This window comes from Typopeltis vanoorti, chromosome 18 (assembly GCF_054136105.1).
Source record: "Typopeltis vanoorti isolate ZY-2024b chromosome 18, IOZ_Tvanoo_1.0, whole genome shotgun sequence".
Lineage (NCBI taxonomy): Eukaryota > Metazoa > Arthropoda > Arachnida > Uropygi > Thelyphonidae > Typopeltis > Typopeltis vanoorti.
Window position 1 is genome coordinate 65,370,497 of NC_143566.1, and position 21,171 is coordinate 65,391,667.

Below are 21,171 nucleotides of genomic sequence, written 5' to 3' on the forward strand. Positions count from 1 at the left end.
ATCCAACTTTCGCCATCATTATTGGTCAAAGATAAAATTCAGGACTGGGTGGATAGTAATATGATACTCTATAATGGACAATTTGCTTACTTTTTTAATCAATGTAAGGGGCACAATGTTCAGGAGTGCTGGATCTGATCACTGCATCAGAGAACTTAACACCGAATTTTCACCTGGAAATTTCACCTGAAATTTCCAGGTGAAATTTCCCTTATCCAATTAAGTTGGATAAGGGAAATGCCTATTCAGTGATATCGCAAGACTTTTTGAAAGCATTGAAAATATTCCACATAGAGCTCTATTACATAAATTGGAAAAAATTAAATGGGGAAGGATGTGAATCTGGGGATTTGGATTAGAAGGTGGCTGATGGGCAGATATCAGAGAGAGGTTTATGGAGAGTTGACTTCAGGAGAAGGCCAGTGACCAGTGTGTACCATGGATCTCAGTACTTGGTCCCATGTTGTTTAATTTGTATATCAATGATATAGGAATGATTTGACAAGAAATATTCAGTTATTTGCTGATGATGTCAAACTGGCAAGAGCAATGGTAAATGAAGGTGATGCAGAGATCTTGCAGGAAAACTTAAATAAACTAGCAGTATATGGGCAAAAAGTAAATGACTGCCAATTTAATGTGGCCAAGTGTAAGGTGATTCATTTTGGGAAGAGATCAGAAGCTATGTACTATATTGATGGAATTGAACTTCAGGAAACTGATGAGGCCAGGGACTTGGGTGTGATTGTAGATAGGATTTGAAATTTAGAGGGCACATGGCAAAGGTAATCAAAGCAGCACATCAGATTACATGATTGTTGAAGAACACAGAGGCGTTCTTAAGGCCACATCTGGACTACAGTGCACAGATCTGTGCTCCCAGATTCCATTGCGATGAAGAAGTTATAGAGAAGATCCAGAGGCGAGTTACAAAGATTGTGGCAGGTCTGTGGAATGCTCCCTATGAAGGTAAATTGACAGTCTTAGGCTTCAAAAATTAGCTGATAGAAAAAAAACAGGAGACATGATAGAAGCATTTAAGTTATCAAAGGGGTTTTATAGGATTGACACTGAAGACATTTTTCAGTATGTGGCAAGAATGGAGAGAACAAGGGAGTCACCAGTGGAAGTTGTGTAAGAATGTGGTTAGCAAGGGTGCTAGGACTGGGGTTTTTGCTTAAAGGGTTATGGGTATGTTTAAAGAGAGGTATATATATATATATGTGAAAGTTTTTTTACCTTGGGTGTGTTATATGTTAAAGATACCAAGAAATTTTATACTTAGTTTTTAATCCATTTCCCAAGTAAGCAAAACAGAGTTTTGCACATGAAATATATTCACCCCTGAGCTACTTGTATATAGAGGCTAATGGATACATATTAAGGCAAGTGATATGAAGCCCATAATGCAAGCACACACCCCTTTTTTCAGGCATGTATAATGCAATGCATAATGCGAAGGGTCACTACTCAGACCGGTTTTGACCTTTCTATATCTTTCTCTCATCCAGAGATTTTTATTAATAAGGTCGAGCACCTCTTGTCTATTTGCCTTGATATCTCTTCTGGGTCTGGCTCCCACTGATGAGACCTCAATACAAGTCGAAACCAGTCTGGGTAGCAACCCTTCCCATTATGCATTGCATTATACATGCCCGAAAAAGGGGATGTGCTTTGCATTATGGGATATATATATATATATACTAAGGTAAGTGATATGGAAGTTATTAGCCTCTATACAAGTAGCTCAGACGTGAACATATTTCCTGCGCAAAACTTTGTTTTGCTTACTTGGGAAAAGGATTAAAAATCAAGTATAAAATTTCACACACATACATATATATATAGTATTATTATTTTCTCATGAATTTGTGTACCTAAATCAGAACATCATGAAGAATGAGCAAAATTACTTTTAATTTTACACACTAATATTGCATATTTATATATATGTTATAAATAGTTCTTATTACTCTTATGAAATTTCTTGTAGATAAACTTATACGTTGGTGATACATAACTGTCAGTTTTTAGGTAAAGACAACGTATACTATTATATTAATCATTAATTAAAAATTATAAAAAAATTAAAAAATGAATTTTAAAAAATTATTATGAAATTTGTTAATTTTTGTAATGTATATGAATTAAAATTAGAATATGTGAATGGGAAGGGTTATTTTTTCATAAAATCAGCTTAGTTACATGTAACTATTAATTAGATTTATTCTTGGATCACTGACACCAGATTAATTACACAAATTTTTAGCCATATCAGCTTGACTTGGTCAAAAATTATAAGCATCAAGAAGACGTGGTTAATAGATAATGATATATTTACAGAGATAGAATGTAAATGATATTGTATTTTTGGAGAGAAACATAGAGAATGTAACAAGATGTGGTGTATTCCTGATGATGGCCGAAGAACTTCAGCCAACAAAAATAGAAATAGTTGAGTTGGATATGGCACCCTGGGTGCAAAACTTCACTATATTAGCCACGCCATCCAGAAGCAAAAAGTAAGTCAAAGGAAATGGTTGTCTTGGTTGGTACAAATGATTTGAGAGGTAAGAGGTATTCTATGAGGAAGGATGTAAAGGAATTGTTAGAAGAGGCAAAACTGAAGAGCAAGAAGGTGAATTTTGTAAATCTCCTACCATGCTATGATAGAGGCAAGGCAAACTGAAAAGGGCATTGATTGCCAATGTCTATACATAGATTGTGCAAAAGGAATGATGTAGGATTTGTGATCTCTGTTTGATGGAAAGAATGATTTGTGCAATATTGATGGACTGTATCTAAATGGTTTTGGTGTTAGGAATCTGATCTGGAAACTGATCTGATTAGGAATCTGATCTGAGCATGCTGAAGTGTAAATTCATAGAAACTTCAGCAATTAGGGTGGAAGCAAGTGAGTGTGAGAACGACCAAGTGAGGAATCTAGTCTTTCGAGCAAAAATGTGGAATAGGGTAGTCAATTCAGAAAGTGAAGGTGGGAGGGGCACTAAAGGGATGAGGCAGTTTCTATATACTAATGCCAGAAGTATCCATGGTTTTTGGCACTGGTTAGTGCAACCTTGCCAAAAATTATAGGCATTAGTGAGACTTGGCTAACAACAGATGATGTAGTTACAGGAATTGAATGGGAAGGTATTTAGTATTTTCAGGGAAGATAGAGAAGACAGAATGGGGAAAGGAGCACTCACCATCTGCAATCACTGCTGATGATAGCAGATGAATTGCAACCAAAAAGAATAGGTGACAGGTGGAAGGGTGTCACTTTATTTGAAGCAATCTGGGGTGAGATTAAGGCCAGTAAGACAAAATATACAGTTGATTGTTGCTATAGGCCATGGAGTTCTACAGTAAGTGAAGGTCAAGTGATTATTATAGGGGACTTCAACTATGGAGATATAGACTGGAAGAAAGAAGGGGTCACATGGCAGGAAGGAAATAGAATTTATACACCTGCTGAGAAATAATTACTTAAGCATGTGATGGAGGGGACTAGAGGTGAGAGAGTATTGGACCTGGTCATCGGATTAGAACAGCTATTAACCAAGGTGACAATATTGCCTCCAATTGATGAAAGTGACCATGCAGTCTTGACTTGTGAGATTATAAAACATGAGAAATATACTATCAGAAAGGGGTATTTGTGGAACTACAAGGCAGGTGATTATGACATGCTTAGAAAGAAGCTATGGTAGGGAGGGTTAATTGGGTAAGAGTTTAATGATATTACTCATGGATGAGTAATATCATTAAGCACAAGTTGCAGAAGAAGAAAATGCTATGGAGGGTATATAAAGAGAAAGGTGACTAGTGAACTCATGAACAATACATAGCTCAAGCAAGAAAGGTGACTAGCATGGCAAGGAAGGCAAAATCGGATTATGAGAAGAATCTAGCTGAGCAGGCCAAAGGAAATCCCAAAGAGTTCTTTCGTTATGTGGCAAGTAAGATTAAGAATGACTATGGAAGATTAACCTTAACAAGTGATGACAGTCAAAAGGAGACAGAAGCATATAAATAGTTGAATATTGCAGAATCTCAATGTAAATACAGCTGTGGAATATCAGGTATAGTTTTGCAAGAAACAGAACTGAATGCTTTTGACTAGGCTGTTTAATTTAAGTCTCAGCTCTGATAGAGTTCCAAGGGAGTGGAAAGAGGGCAGAATAATTCTGTTGCATAAAGGAGGCTCTAAGAAGGCAGTAGCAAATGATATACCAATCAGTATCTCAGGAATGGTTGGTAAAAGTACTAGAAAAATTGTCAAAAAGAGAATTCAAGAATGGGTAGATAAAAATATGATACTGTATGAGGGTGAACATGGCTTTGTGAAGGATTGGTCTTGCCTTAGTAATTTACTAACTTTTTATATAGGGTAACAGCTGAGTTGTATAAAGGAAATGGCTCCACACTGATTTTGCAAAGGCATTTGACAGAAAGCCACATGGAAGTCTGTTACTCAAATTAGAACAAATGGGGATGGATATGACACTGGTTAAGTAGATAAGATGGCTGCTGGACAGATATCAAAAAGTGGTATATGGAGGGGCAGAATCAAGGCAAAACAGTTGATTTGTGGTGTGCTGCAAGGCATTGCTTGGACCATTACTGTTTAATTTGTACATATATGGATACAGGAAATAATCTGAAAGAAAATATTCAGTTGTTTGCTGATGATGTGAAATTAGATTAAGTAATATAAATGAAGGCAATGTGGAGAACTTGCAGGACAATTTAAATAGGCTGTCAGTATGGACAAAATTTAATGGGTGTCAGTTTAATGTTGAGAAATGTATATTTATGCATTATGAGTTAAATAGATTACAAACTGTGTATCATATTGATGACACTGTACTACTCCAGGAAATAGTTGAAGCTAGAAATTTAGGGATAGTGGTAGACAGGAAATTAAAGTTATAGGCATGTTGCTAAGGTAGCCCACATGATTACTTGGCTATCGAAGAACACATTAACAAGTAGAGATAATGAAGTTGTTATTCCTCTTTATAACACCTTGATATGACCACATTTGGATTACTGTGCTCAAGTCTGGTCCCCTGGGTTTCTTGGGGATGAGGAACCTGTGGCGAGGATTCAGAGGCGAGTGACCAAGATGGTGAGTGGCCTGTGGAATGTTACTTATGAGAACAGATTGAAAGTATTTGGATTGCAAAATTTGATTGATAGGAGAAAAAGAGGGGATATGATAGAACATTTAAGTTGCTTAAAGGATTTTATAGGATAGATGCAGAGGATATGTTTCAGCACTTGGCTAGAGGTTTCAGAAAACCAGGGTTCATCCCTGGAAGTTGATGTGTCTTGTTCTTGATGTCAATTGAGAAAGGGAAGAACTTGTCCATTTTTTGATGTTATCAATCCATTTTAATCAGGGTCAGTCCCTAACCCTTGATCCCGGGACGATTCCTTCTATTGCTTCCTTTGGGATGCTATTAGCCCTTTCCACATGGCTGAACCATTTCATCTGTCTTCTTCTGATAACTGTCAGGATGTTTTCCCTTTTTTTTTTATCTATTGAATCAATCAGTTTCTGGACATTTTCATTGGTTTCATAAGCAGTATAGGGAATTCTCAAATGTCTTCTGTAAGTGTTCATTTCAAAAGACAGAAGTCTCCTCTCATCTTCCCTCAATAAAGTCCAGGCCTCACAACCATACAGAAGGATAGAATTCCCTAAAGTGTCGATTAGTCTTAGTCTGGTTGTGATTGATATTTTGTTATCTCTCCACACTGGTTTTAACTTCTGTAGGGCCACAGTTGCCTTGGCAATTCAGTATTTAATGTCAGTTTTTGAGCGACCATCTTGACTCAGTGTGCTTCCTAGGGTAAGAGAATTTGTTTACATTCTCAATTTTTTCATTGTCAATTTGTATCTTTAAGGGTTCTATGTCGAATTTTGAGGTTATCATTGTTTTTGTTTTTTGCAGTTTATGTATAATCCGTATTTCTTTAATGTTCTGAAAACATGGCTGGTTATCTCTTGTAATTCTTCTTTATTTTCTGCCAGGAGATCGATATCATCTGCAAAACATAGGTTATTTATTCTTAGTCCACCAACTGTGATTCCATTGTCACATTCATAAAGGGCTTCATCACATGCCACTAGGAAAAATATATTGTTCGTTGCTTCTACAGACCATGGCATCTGCAGGAAATTATGGATGCCAAGCATCAGCAGATTAGCACAATGAGTGTAGGTTGAGCAATTGTTATTATGAGGGACTTAAACTATGGCGACATAGATTGGAGTGAGGAAAGGGAGCATGACAGAAAGAAAGTGGAATTTATACAATTACTAAATTACTATGTAAAGAATGTCAGGTAAGGAATAGCTATCTGTAACAGCATGTCATAGAGAGGACCTGTAGCTTGAGAGTACTACATCTGGTATTAACATCAGATATTTCCATAACTAAGGTTGACACTCAGCTTCCAATTGGGAAAAAGTGACTATGCAGTCTTGTTTGGGGAGGTTGCTAAACATGTGGCGTTCTCTGTCAAGAAACAGTTTATGTTAGGAATGTTCATAGGAAGTGGTAAAAGATTATTTGAGAGAACCAGTATCACATTGTATACTCACACTCAAGAGGATAAACGGATTTGCATGTCACAAATGCTAAACTGTTTGTGATATGCAAAAAAATAAAACATTGTGCAGGGAATATAAAGAAAAAGATGATCAGCATACTCACAAACAGTACAAAGTGCAGGAAAGAATGGTAATAAGTATAACAAAGGCCAAATCAAATTGTGAGAGAAATGAGCTAAGTAGGCCAAAGTAAATCCAAAAGAGTTTTTTCAGTTAAATTACTAGCAGCAATTTAATCATTGCTGATAGTAGAAAGATGACAGAAGCAGAAGAAATAGTTGAGCTGATCAGTGATCATTTTGCAAAAGGTGTATCATCCAAGTGCAGATATTTCAGTTGCTAATGTGACAAAGACTAATGTGAGAATTCAGTTAGATGAATAGGAGGTGCTTAGCATATTGAAAAACAACATCATGAATACAGCAGTAGGATTTGATGGTATGTCAGCCCATGCTATGCAATTGTTGCCTCTGATGAAGTTGTTTAATCTAAGTCTCATCACTGTCAAGGGTTCTAAGTGAAAGGAAAGATGAGGAAAGCCACCATTACATAAAGGTGGCTCCAAGACAGAAGTAGCAAATTACAGACCAATTAACATCTAAGGTGTGCAGAAATGGTGGGTAAAGTATCGGAAAAGTGGGTTAAAGGCAAAATCCAGCAAATGGGTGGATAGGAATACAATATTTTAAAGCTTTGTAAAAGGTAGATCCTGCCTTCATGATTTATTCACATTTCGTAATAGAGTGACAGTGGAATTAGATTAGGAAAATGGCTACAACATGATACTGTTGCTTATTTTACAAATAGTGCATTGAAAACTCTTACAAAAGTTGGAGAAAATTGGAATGGATATGAAGCTGGTGGCATAGGTTGGGGGGGGGTAGCTGATAGACAGCTGCCAGAGAGTAGTATATGGTGGAGTGCAATCTATGAGAATGAAGGTGACTAGTGAAGTGCCTCAGGGTTCTGTTGTAGGGTCACTATTATTATTATTATTTATATGGGCACTCCATGGAGTCAAAAGACTCATCACAGGAGACTCACTCTATCCATTAACACCATACCTATCATACATCTCCTTAAACCTATTCACTATTGGGGGCACTCACAATAACCTCTGGCAATTCATTCCACTCATTCACCACTCTCCAAGAAAAGAACCTAGTCTGCACACCTTACTAACCACACTATTAGATAGCTTCCAAGTGTAATTCCTTGTTTTCTCTCTGCCCCCCCCCATGTATTGAAAAATTTCTTCTGTGTCATTCTTATAGTATTCCTTTAGTAACTTATAAGTTTCTGTCATATCCCCTCTCCACCACCTGTTAGCTAAATTCTGCAACCTACACACCCTCAAAATATCCTCATAGGGATCATTTCACAGACCTGTCACTAGCTTGGTCAATCATCTCTGAATCCTCTCCATCACCTCCCGATCCCAAGAAACGTAGGTGACCAAATCTGTCCACAGCAGTCAACATGTGTCTGAATCATAGCCTTATAAAGAGGAATAATAACATACCTATCTTTACTTGGATGTAAAGACAGGTAAAGTAAATTGGATGTAAAGATGGATGGGGAGAGGAGGCAGATGTCTATCAACCTCCTCTCCCCATCCATGCCACTAGCCTCATATCCATTCCTATTTGCTCCAACTTATGTAATAGTTTTCCATGCAGTATTCTGTCAAATGCCTTTGCAAATTTCATCAGTACCATGGTATAGCCATTTCCTTTATCCAATTCTCCAGTCAGCCTATTATAAAATGTGAATAAATTACTGGGGCAGGACTACCTTTTACAAAGTCCTGCTGTCCCCTGTAGAGTATCATTTTCCTATCCACTCATTCCTGGATTTTACTTTTAACCAATTTTTCCAATACTTTAACTACAACTCCAGAGATACTAGTCTGTAATTTGCTACTTCTGTCTTGGAACCACCTTTATGTAATAGAACTATTTTACTCTCTTTCCACTTCCTTGAAACCTTCCCAGAGCTCAGACTTAGATTAAACATCAGAGGCAATGCCAGTTGATTTGCACATTCTCACAGCACATGAACAGATATACCATCCTGGCCCACTGCTGTATTCATACTGAGCATCTCCAGTTCATTTACCTCAATACTCACATCAGTCTCTGTCACATCAGCAACTGCAAAGTCACCACCTGGATGACATACCCTTGCAAAGTGATCACTTAGTAACTGAATTATTTCTTCTGCTTCTGTCACTTTCTTAACATCAGCAGTGAGGAAGTTATCTTTCACTAATCACTCTTTCTCTTACTTGCTTCATAGCGAAAAAACTCTTCTGGATTTAGGTGCACACCTTTTGGCAACTCCTATAGGTAAAGATGACCTCGCTATTGCTTCTGCCTGGTATCTACCTCTGGGCCTGGCTTCCACTGAAGAGACCTCAATAAAGGTCGAAACTAGTGGCCAATCCCTTAATGCATAACATTATACATATCCACAAGGAAATGTGTTTTGCATTATGGGAGATGCGGGGATAGGAGTGTTGTTAGCTTGGTCCACCTTTGCTACGAGTGGCCCGGTGTTGTACTACCTTACCCCAGTAAGGTAGTACAACACCATATTCAGTCCTGAAGATATTTTCAGGCACAAACTTTGTTTGCTCACACTTGGATAAAGGATTAAACTAAATTTATTATATCTTCTGGATTTTCTTTGGCCTGCTTAGCTAATTTTCTCTTGAAATCTTATTATTTAGCCTTCCTTACCATACTAGTTACCCTTCTTTCTTATGCTTTATACTGCTCTATGCTGATCACCTTGTTGTTTATATTCCTTCCACAATATTTCTTTTTTGTATCTCCTGCTTTATATTGCTAGTCATTCACTTAATCTCGATTCGGTTTATCCTCCTGACTTTGGGTATGCATTCTGATAGTGCCTCACTCAAACAATCCTTGATCACTTCCCATGCATTAATGACATTCACTCCATGTAGTTTCTTATTTTATGGTACTGCTCCAAGTTGCCTTCTAAGTGTGTCATAGTCACCAGCTTTGTAATTCCATATAAATCCTTCTTGACTAATATTTTCACATGTTGATAAAGATATAGGAAATGATTTATAAGGCTATAATTCACCGTATCTTGACAACTGTACACAGATTATTGTTATTAATATATTGTTATATTATTGTTATTAATATTATGGGCAACTCCAAGGAGTCCTTAAACTCATTGAGAGAGGCCCTAAACATCATGTCAAGAACTATCCAACATTTGCACATTATCTATCATACTTTGCTTTGAATTCATTCACAATCATGGCACCCACAACAGACTCTGGCAACCTATTCCACTCATTCACTACTCTCCAAACACTTTTGCTAACTACACTCTTACTCAGTTTCCATGGATGGCCCCCTAGTTTTCCCACTACCAGACCTGTTCTGAAAAATTTCCTCTGAATTAATCTTGTAAAAACTCTTCAGTAATTTGTATGTCTCAATCATATACCCCTTTTTCACTTATCAACCAGTTTCTGTAACCCACAAATCTTCAACCTGTTCTTGTAAAGTTCATGCCATAGACCTGCTACCATCTTGGTCACTCGCCTCTGGATCCTCTTCACCTACTCCTCCTCCTCCTAGTCATCACCAAGAAACCCTGATGCTTAGAGCTGCATACAGTAATCAAAATGGAGTCTTCTCAATAAAACAAGGAAAAATAACCTGCTTGTCATTGCTCATCAAAGTATTCTTTAGTAACCAAGTGATCTGATGAGCTGCTTTAGCCACTTTTGCTATGTGTCCCCTAAGCTTTAACTCCCTATCTCAATAACACTCCCAAGTCTCTGGCTTCATCAATTTCCTGGAGTACAGTTCCATCACTGTGGTATTCAGCTGGTAATCTTTTCACCCAAAAATGCATAACCTTACATTTTGTCACATTAAACTGATATCCATTCTTCTTTGCCCAGTTTGTCAATCTGTCCAAATCATCCTGCAAAATTTTGACATCATGTGTATTAACTATTGCTCTACACAACTTTGCATTATTGGCAAATAACTGAACAGTTTCTCTCAGATCCTTTCCTATATTGTTAATGAACAAATTAAACAGCAGCAGTCCAAGAACAGAACCCTGGGGTATGCCACTAGTCACAGGCCTTCTTCTGGACTCTATTCCTAAATAAATTACTCTCTGATATCTCTCCATCAGCCACCCACTTATCCATCTCACTAACCCCTATATCCATTCCCATGGGCTGCAGTTTACCGATTAGAATTCCATGTGGTATCCTGTCAAAAGTCTTTGCAAAGTCCAGCAGTATCACTGAAAACCCATTACCTTTATCCAACTCAGCTGTCACCGTATTATAAAACATGAGCAAGTTACTGAGGCATGACCTACCCTTCACAAAACCATGCTGACCCCATATAGTATCCCATTTCCATCTATCCATTCCTGTATTCTTAACCAACTTCCCCAATACTCTGATAACAATACCTGATATGCTGATCGGTTGGTAATTTGCTACATCAGTCTTGAAGCCTCCAAAATGCAATGGAACTATTTTCTCCTCTTTCCACTCCCTCAAGACTAACCCAGAGCTAAGACTTATAGTAAACAATATGTCAAGGGCACTGACAATTCCCTCACTGCTTAATGTAATACTCGAGGTGGTATACCATTCAATTCCACAGCTGTATTCACATTAAGGTTCTGTAATATGCTATTATTATTATTATTATGTGACACCTCCAGGGAGTCCAAAGACTCATCGAGGGAGAGTGTGCCAACAGCATCGAATGATTGAACCCCTTCCAACTACTAACCCTCTCAAACTTGCTTAGCTTTTTGCAAGCCATTAGTAGCAGAGGCTCTACCAATCAACCAACCTTTGCTGGCTATGCACCTCCATTTCATCTACCTCAGTCCCCACATAAGTCTTTGGCTCTCTCTCATTCCTGCAATATTGCCACCTGGATGATATACTCTTGCAAAGTATTCACTTAGTAATTCTACTATTTCGACTGATTTAGTTACCTCCCTACCATCAGCATTTATTAAAATCACTGCCATATACATTCTTTCTTTTACTTGCAACATATCGAAAGAACTGTTTCGGATTCTATTTAGTCTGAATTCCTAATTTCCTTTCATAATCTGATTTTGTCTTTCTTACCACACTAGTTAATCTTCTGGCCTGTGCCTTGTACTGTTCATGTGCCTGCAGGTCACATTTCTCCTTAAATTCCTCCACAATTGTTTCGTTTTTTTGCAGCTCCAGCTTAATGAGATTCATCCATTTTAACTCCTACTTGATTTACTCGCCTGACTCTAGGTATGTAGTCTGCCATTATCTCCCTCAAACACTCCTTTACTCTACTCATGCACCATCAACATCCAGCTCTTGTCATACTGACCCCATGTCATGCCGACCTTGTCAGTTTTACATGCTATGGCACTGGTCCAAGCAATCTCCTAAGCTGGTCATACTTACCAGCCCTGTAATTCCATAACTGAAACTTAAATGAAAATTCATATTCGTTATCAATTACCAGTTCAAGCACTCTCAAACCTCTAGTATATTCCATCACATGCTCTCTTGGGTAATTATCCTTTAGTAACTACATAAATTCCATTTCCTTCCTCCCATGTGTCCTCTCCTCCTTCAATCTGTGTTCTTAAGCAGTAGTTAAATTGAAAAGTGGTTAAATAGTTTAAATCACTCATAATAACTACCTGTCTGCCACTCATTGAACCTATTTGCCACTGCATACTATCTCCATCTTTTCCATCCCCTAGTCTATAGCAGCATTCAACTGTATATTTTGTTCTCCTGGCCTCATTCTCACACCAGATAGCCTCAAATGTGCTATTTTCACTGGCCTGCAGATGATCTACTCTGGTTACAGTTCATCGGCTATCATCAATAACACTCCTACCCCCTATTCTTTTCTCTCTATCCTCCCTGAACATACTATATTCTTCAGGTTCTATCCCACTTACCATATCATCTTCTGTTAGCTATGTCTCCTTAATGTCAATAACCTTTGGCCAGGATGAGCCAACCAATGCAAAAAATTCCTCCTGCTTGTTCCAAATGCTCCTGGCATTAGTGTACATAAAGTACAAAGGCCCTTAGGCCCACTGCTATCTTGATGCTTTATACTAATTATCTCATTCTGGTTTGTTGCCAGTGGTACTAACTTAGACATATTATACACATTCTTACACTCAGCTGCTTCACTGATGTGTGCATATTGACTCATCAGCTCTCCCCCCCCCCCCAGATTTGGTCATTGAGTTTCTTGGGGGGGGGCAGGAGTGGATTTAAAGATGAGTGAGTATGTTGACAAGTTCTGTGAAATGCTCCCTATGAGGATGGGTTTAAGGCATGTGGTTTGCAAAGTTTAATTAATAGACAGAAAAGAGGGGGACATGATAGAAATTTTAAGATATTAAAAGAGTTCTATAAGACTGATGCAAACAAAAATTTTCGATACATGACAAACAGAGGGAGAAAACTAGGGGTTACCCTTAGAGGCATGTGGTAAACGTGTGAAATAAGCTGCCATTATTATTACACATGTTTACCACATGCTATGAGAAAAATCTGGAGTTCACAGCATCCCCAGCCAGTATTCAGAGATAACCCGGAGTTCTACCTCTGACATCCATAAACTGTAAAATATCACTTGTGTCTATACTCTAAGATCCTTTTACTAATTTGTATGTTTCTATCTATTCCTCAAACTTTCAAGACTGCATTCCCATAATCTTCCTTCACATGCACAATTCCATAAGCCTGTTATCATTTAAGCTATCTATCCATCAAAAATTTAAGCTATCTGTCCATTTCTTTGGAACCCAGGTGAACCATATTTGCACCCAAAACATGACTGAGATTATAAGTTGGTGAGGGATTGTTACCATATTAATGTAGAAGAGACTTTTTTACAGAAAGGGGGATACTGGAAAAGAACAAGTATAGGTAAGTATAATACAGTATAGAGGCCATCCTTAGAAGCATTCAAGGATAGCCTCTTTATTGTGGAATGGAGAGTGGTTGGTGAGTGGAATGGTCTGCCTGAAATTGTGATGAGTACAGAAACAGTGACTCATTTTATGACAAGGTTTGTTCTATATGACAGAGGGACCTCCCACAATGAGTCTTTTGACTCTGTGGAGGTCTGGTGATCATAATAATACTAATAATAATTGTTATAAAAAGTTTATAATAACAAAACTCCAATATATAAAATCAAAAATTTTTAAATCTGAAATTTAATAAGTTCTTCAGAAATCCCCCAGTACCGTTTGCCATATTCAGTGGTCGACTTTGAAATTGATCTGATGAAGGACCTGGAAGTTGAGGTAAATATATTTTACTCTTTGGAATTATAAATAATATTGCTAGATCTAATTTATAACATGAGTTAATACAGTTTTTTACTATATTTTATGTAACATTATCCCGAGAATATTAAATATTAAAAAAAAAAATTAAATATTTAAAAATTTCTACAATAACATGACTTTTATAATGTGAGGCATATACACATCATATAAAGCTTGATACAAATTTTTATATCCATTGTATAAAATATTATATTGTATTATATTATATTAAATTGTATAAAATGATATACGAATATATACATAATGGTATATATTAGCAAGCCTCTGTATTTCAGTCAGTATAGATGAAGCCCTTTGGTCGGAAAGACCTGGGTTCGATTCCTGTCCAAGATGTGAGGAACCTTTATCTGTTCTCTTTTGACTGAAGTTGAGTTAGCCGGTCTCATGTGAAGGTAGATTTTTTTTTTTTCACTCAGAAACTCAGGTTTTTTTGTCTCCCAGGCAAACCAGCCCTATGAACACACGTATCTACAGACATAGGACACACCAGGAGGCATAGGTGTGTGTGTCCTGTGCCACCAGTAATCATCTTATCCTCGAAGTGGTCGTGGTTTCGAATCATAATAGGCTATGCCTAATAAGAATGTAACAGGCCACTAGGCCTAATATATGTGAAAAGAGGAGAAGTATATGTTAGCAGTGGCTAAATCCCCAGCATGCAAGCCACATGCCACTCATGAGATTGTTTACTGCAGCTCTATCTCTCTGAAATTTTGGCTTTTATTGTGTTTATCATAAAAACAAAAATTCATGATACATATTTAATATTTTTACAAGCATATAAATTACATATAATAGCATACATAAAATACAATACATATAAATGCATATAATATTTTTTGCATAATATAAGCACACAAAAAAATGAAGAAAATTTGAATTGACAATAAATGTGTCATGCATATGACATTTTGTTCTGCATGACAGGCACCAATAGGATAATGTATTTAATACCAATTACCACTCACTACTATCCAACAGTACCCCTCCTGCAACATTTGTGGTGAATATTTGCTTTTTAAAATTGGTTTCTAAGGTAAAATGATGGCTAATTTTCTCAGCTTTAGAACCTTGAAGTCATATAATTCCTTAGCTGTTTAAAATGACTGAAGAAATTGTAAGAAACAGAAATGTGAAGATGAAAATAGAGTTTTTTAGGAATGGGAAGAAGGCTTTGCCTTTATTGTTAAAAGAGAAACTTTAAAATTAACAGCGAAAATGAATACCCAACCTAAGAATTCTTTGAGCAGAAATTAAAAAGCCTAACAATATGTACATAATTATATGTATCTGTATGTTCTTTTATTGGCTAAATTTTTTAGAAAATATTTTGTAGCTAGTGGTTAAATTCTAAATGAATAAGCTCCAGGGCTCTTAAAGTAAGGATCATAAATGTGAGGCTATTGCTAGACAACTGTCATTACAAACTCATTTTATATTATCATTGTCATTGGAGCTATTTTTCTGTTTAAAGAAGGTACCAATGTACTTATCCAAAAATATTACACAATTTTCTTTGTGCTTCTCACAATTACGAGCTCTTATAAACAACTGCTAATCTGCTGTTCTATTGTTCTATTGACTGTTGCTAACCGGAAAAGACAAAATATCGCTATGAGTCTGTCAAAATTCTGCTACACTACACTGCAATAATGTTTGCTTGTCAATTGCTGCAAGATACCATATTACAGGAAGCTCTAAACCTCCCTGTCCCTTTCATCATGAGTTCGTAATCAGGCGACTGTTGATATTGATTTTATATACACATTCAAAACTGTAAATAATTATTGAATAATAACACCATAATGTAGGCATGATTACCATAAAGGGAGAAAAGTCACAAAACAGAAAATGTTCTGGGTCCAGGGCCCAGTGCATAAAAAAGTTCCAGGGCCAGGTCCCAGAGGGCCTTGGCTGAATTTAACCACTGCTTGTAGCTCACAAACATTTGAAAATGTTCAATGTGACTCTTGAGTCATAATAACCTTGAACCCCTGTGTGTGTGTGTGTGTGTGTGTGTGTGTGTGTGTGTGTGTGTGTGTGTGTGTGTGTGTGTGTGTGTGTGTGTGTGTGTGTGTGTGTATATGGATATATCTTTTCATTTTTATTGTAATAAATATCATTGTTTTTCAAATGGAATGTCTTTTTCTTCAGACCAAAACATTATTCAAGTGTATCATCATGTTTTACATAAATTTTACATCAGTATTCCTAAATTAAACCTGTATACAGTATATTGTATCCTGTAGCACATAAATATAAAAAAGCAAACTTCTGAGAGATAAGGTATGGTTTGGTTTATGCACCATGCTTTTTTTTGGAAATACTGTTTATAAGTTATACAAGCATTTTGAAGAATGGATGAAAGAATATTTCAAATACAAGTTAACATAAGATGCTTCTTATTCACAAGGCTTGTAATAAATATATGTCTGTGTGTGATAATACTAATTTTAATATTTTATACTTTGGATTGATTTAGTTTTCTTTTGCTACTTTTGCTACTCTCATTTTCTCATTTGAGACATCTTTGATATAGAATAAATAATAACCTCCGAAATGGATATTTGTTCCCAGAAATAGTCATTTTAACCTATGTACTACTACTACTAATAATAATAACAATATTATTATTATTATTTTTATTTTGGTAATCCCCATGGTTTCAACAGACTCATTGTGGGAGGCCCCACTCAACTAGCAACATGTTTATCATAATGAGCTTTGAAGTTATTTACACTACTTGCATTCACAATGCACTCTGGCAATGCATTCCACTTACTAACAACTCTCCATGTAAAAAATGTACTCCTCACACCCTTCTTCACCACATCTTTATACAACTTCCAGGGATGGCCTCTTGTTCTTTCCATCTTAACATCCACTCTTTTTATAATTTCTTCTGTATTAATCTCATAGAATCCCTTAACTAACTTGAAGGTCTCTATCATTCATATCTCCTCTTTTCTTCCAATCTACCAACATCTGTAATCCACATGCTCTCAAACACTCTTCATAACCAACACTCCTGAGTCCAGATATAACTTTGGTCATTAGTCTTTAGACCCTCATTAGTGTTTTCACATAACAATGAAAACTAAGTGACTAAATCCGAGCACAATAGTCCACATGTGGTCATACCAATGCCTTATAGAGAGGCACCACAACCACCTCCTTATCCCTACACGTCAATGTGCTTTTTATCATCGCAGCTATATGATGTGCCGTCTTTGCAACACTTGCGACGTGCCTTCAGAACTTCAGTCCACTGTCTCTCATCACTTTGACTCTCATCCACTTCCTAAAGTACAGCTCCACCAATACAGTACAGTACATAGTCTTATATCTCTGTATATCAAAGTATAACACCTTACATTTATTAATATTAACACTGTAACTCTACTCATTTGTCCAAATAAAAGTCTATTCAAATCTTCCTGTAGAGAATTAGCATCAGCACTACTCCTTATAATTCTACCTAACCAGTCTCCTGGTTAATCTCCTCTCATATTCTACATTTTTTTTTTTTAACCATCATAGGCAAACATTTGAAGATCCCCAGTCAATCCACATGAAATATCATTAACAAATAAGTTAAAGAGTAGGGGCCCAAGAACAGGCCCATGAAGCACACCGCTGGTTACCTTCCTTTTCTGAGACACATACACAACTTTCTGGTATCTTTCAAAAAGCCAATCTTCGATCCATTTAACCAATATGCTATCTAATCCTATTCTCCACAGCATATACACCAATCTGCTGTGTGGTAATTTATCAAATGCTTTTTCAAAGTAAAAAAAACCTTCATATATGAATCTCCCTTATCCAGCACAGTCATCACCTTAACATAAAAATAAGCAGATTGCTAAAACAAAACCTGCTCTTCATAAACCCATGCTGACCATCACAGAGAATCTTATGTCCATCAACCCAATCCTGTATACATTTCTAACCAATTTTTCGAACACTTTTATGACAACTGCAGATACATAGATTTGTATATAATTGGAAACTTCTGTTCTCAAACCATGCTTGTGGAGAGGTATTATTTTGTATTCTTTCCACTCCTTAGGAAATTTCCCCACTGCAAGACTTTCATTAAATAACCAGGTAAACTAACTCTTTTGCACATTCTTTAAAATTACGTGGGGATATGTCATCCATTCATTGGCATGCCTGTTTAATAAAAGTCTTACAACAGCACAGGTTCCAAGGGAGTGGAAGGAGGGTAAAATTGTTCAATTGCATAAAGGTGGTGATAAGGCTGTAGCTTCAAATTATAAGCCGGTCTGTATGTCAGAGTTGTGGTGAAGGTACTGGAGAGATTGGTGAGAAGCAGGATACAAAAATGTGTTGATAACAGCAGTATTCTCTGTGGTTATCAGCATGGGTTTGTTAGGGGAAGATCTTGTTTCACTAACTTATTTGTGTACTATAACAAGGTGACAAATATCTTGAATAGGGAAGATGCACATACAGTGGTGTACTTGGATTTTGCAAAAGCTTTTAATAGTCTGCCACACAACAAACTTTTAAATAAATTGAAACAGATGGAATTGGAAACAGACTTCTGAGTTGGATCATTGTGGTTCATTTTGTATGTTAATGATATTGGGACTAATGACTGAAGGAATGCGGACACGAATCCAAGAGGCTGAAATGAGGTTCCTTCGAGGGGTTGTGGGGGCTGACAAGACTCGATAGGGTCAGAAGCTCTGCAATTCGGGGAAACCCTCAATACTCTACCGCTGCTTCTCCATGTTGAGAGATCACAGTTACGAGGGTATGGGCACCTGGTCAGAATGCCACAAGAGAGGCTCCCCAGCAGGCCCTCATTGCCAAGCCAGAAGGTGGGAGGCCACGTGGAAGGCCAAGGACTCGCTAGATAGTCTATATCCAAAACCTTGGGTGGACACGTCTGGGAGTCCCACCTGAACACCTGAGCTTGGTGGTGGAGGATTGTGACCATTAGAAGTCCATCTTGCAGCTGCTGCCCCCACAATCCAATTAGGAAAGGTGGGCCTTGAAGATGGATGGATGGATGGAATGATATTGGGATAGGTTTAACTAGTGATATGTAGCTGTTTGCAGATGATGCAAAATAGGGGAGAACAATGCATAGTCAAGCAGAGGTTATGGCCTTACAAGAGAACTTGAATAGATTGCATGAATGGACAGGTAAGTAGAACTATCAGTTCAATGTTACAAAGTGTAAGGTTTTGAGATTTCGTAAGCAACAATGGGATACAAAGTATACACTTGGTGGAGAAACTTTAACAGAAGCAGAAGAAATGAGAGATCTAGAAGTAATGGTGGACAAGAACCTGAAATTCAGTGGCCACATTGCACAATTCATGAAGACGTCACATCGGATAATGGCAATGATGCAAAGGACCCAAACATGCAGAAATAGAGAAGTTATGATATCACTGTATAAGGCCTTGATCAGACCTCATATGGATTACTGGGCACAGATTTGGTTGCCTGGTTTTCATAGTGATGAGGATATTTTGGAAAGGGTCAAGAGAACATTCACAAAAGTGGTCAGTGGTCTTTGGAATGTAGAGCATGAGGAACGATTGAGAGAATGTAAATTGCAGAGCCTTGTGAATAGGAGGGAGAGGGGCAATATGATTGAAACATATAAGCTAGTCAGGGATTGTTATAGCATCAACATGGAGAAGATTTTTCATAGAATAGGAGAGGGGAGGTAGGACAAGAGGTCATCATGGGAAACTGTATAAGGAGGGTGTGAGCAGAGAAGTGAGGAGTAGGTTCTTTGCATAGAGAGTGGTTGGTGAGTGGAATGCATTGCCTGAGTGTGCTGTGGGTGTTGACACATTGAATCAGTTTAAGGCATGGTTGGATATATGGGCAAATGGTTGGAGGTACACACTATTGCACACAATACTCATCCAATCATTTTATGGTTGGATGAGTATTGTGTGTACCTCCCATGATGAGTCTCTGACTCCATGGAACACTTGACACACCTCCGATTCTTTCACCTTTAATTCTCCTAATCCTTGGCTCCCTTCAACATGTTGCACAGCATCATTCACACCACTATGATATACACCGATGAAGTGTTCATTAAATAATTCCACTATATCATTTGCTATATTTACTCTGCTACCATAACTAACCAGTGTCAACCTGCCGTAATCATTTTTCCTATTGCTTTCCCCATAGCAGAAAAATTCCCTTGGATCAGCTTTGATCTGACTGACCATCTCCCCTCATATTGTACTTTTTCTTTTTTAACCATGCTTGTCACTGTTTTTGGCCTGCAGTTTATATTCTTCATGCATCTGTATGCTGCAAACTATCTTGTATTTCCTCCATAACAACTTCTTTTGTAACACTGCTTGTTTGATTTCACTGTTCATCCATATCATTCTTACTCCATTTATTCACTTAACTCTTGGTATGCAGTTATGAATTGCTTGTGTTAGATACTGTCTTATCATTTCCCATGCACTGTCTACATATTTTCTACGTAATTCATCAATCCAATGCTTTGATGGTAGATGTGCCATATGTAAGTTGACCACAGAACTTCTCATAATCACCTGCCTTATAGTTCCATATATAGATCTTTTTGATAACAATTTTTTCCTGTTTGACTAACTTCCAAACTAATACCTCATGATCTCTTTCATCAACTGGTGGCAGTATTGATACCTCATTCACAACCATATCCTGTGAGGATATCACCAAATCTAACACTGATAAATCTTGTGTTGCTTCCATCACATGCTACTTTAGATAGTTATCCTACAGAAACTCAACAGATTCATTCTCCTTGTTACTATATACTATCTCGTCTTTCCAATCCACATTCCTATAATTAAATATGATTGCGTGGCACTTCCAACAGTCCAAGGACTCAATGTGGGAGGTCATTCTACTCCACTCCACTACACACATCTAACCATCTCCCTTACTGGACACAACTATCATCAATGCCACATACTGTCCATCAACAGTATTTTTTTATCTATAAATTAATATTTTGCATTTATGCAACATTCTGCAATAAATAGTATTGCAAAATGTTTGTGATTTTATTAATTGTTTAATACAGTATAAAAATTTTATGTATTCTATTTCAGCCTATATAATATAGCCAAAAAAAAAAAGTA

At 37.1% G+C, this 21,171-nt stretch overlaps 1 protein-coding gene across 2 annotated transcripts in view; it reads left to right on the forward strand.

The window, feature by feature from the left end:
- Positions 1-21,171, forward strand: part of su(r) (dihydropyrimidine dehydrogenase su(r)) — a 413,031-nt gene that overhangs the window by 153,777 nt on the left and 238,083 nt on the right. For both annotated transcript variants that reach the window (XM_090408491.1, XM_090408493.1), the window contains one exon: positions 13,900-13,981. In XM_090408491.1, coding sequence (XP_090264617.1) covers positions 13,900-13,981 — 82 coding nt within the window. The remainder of the gene's footprint in view (positions 1-13,899; positions 13,982-21,171) is intronic.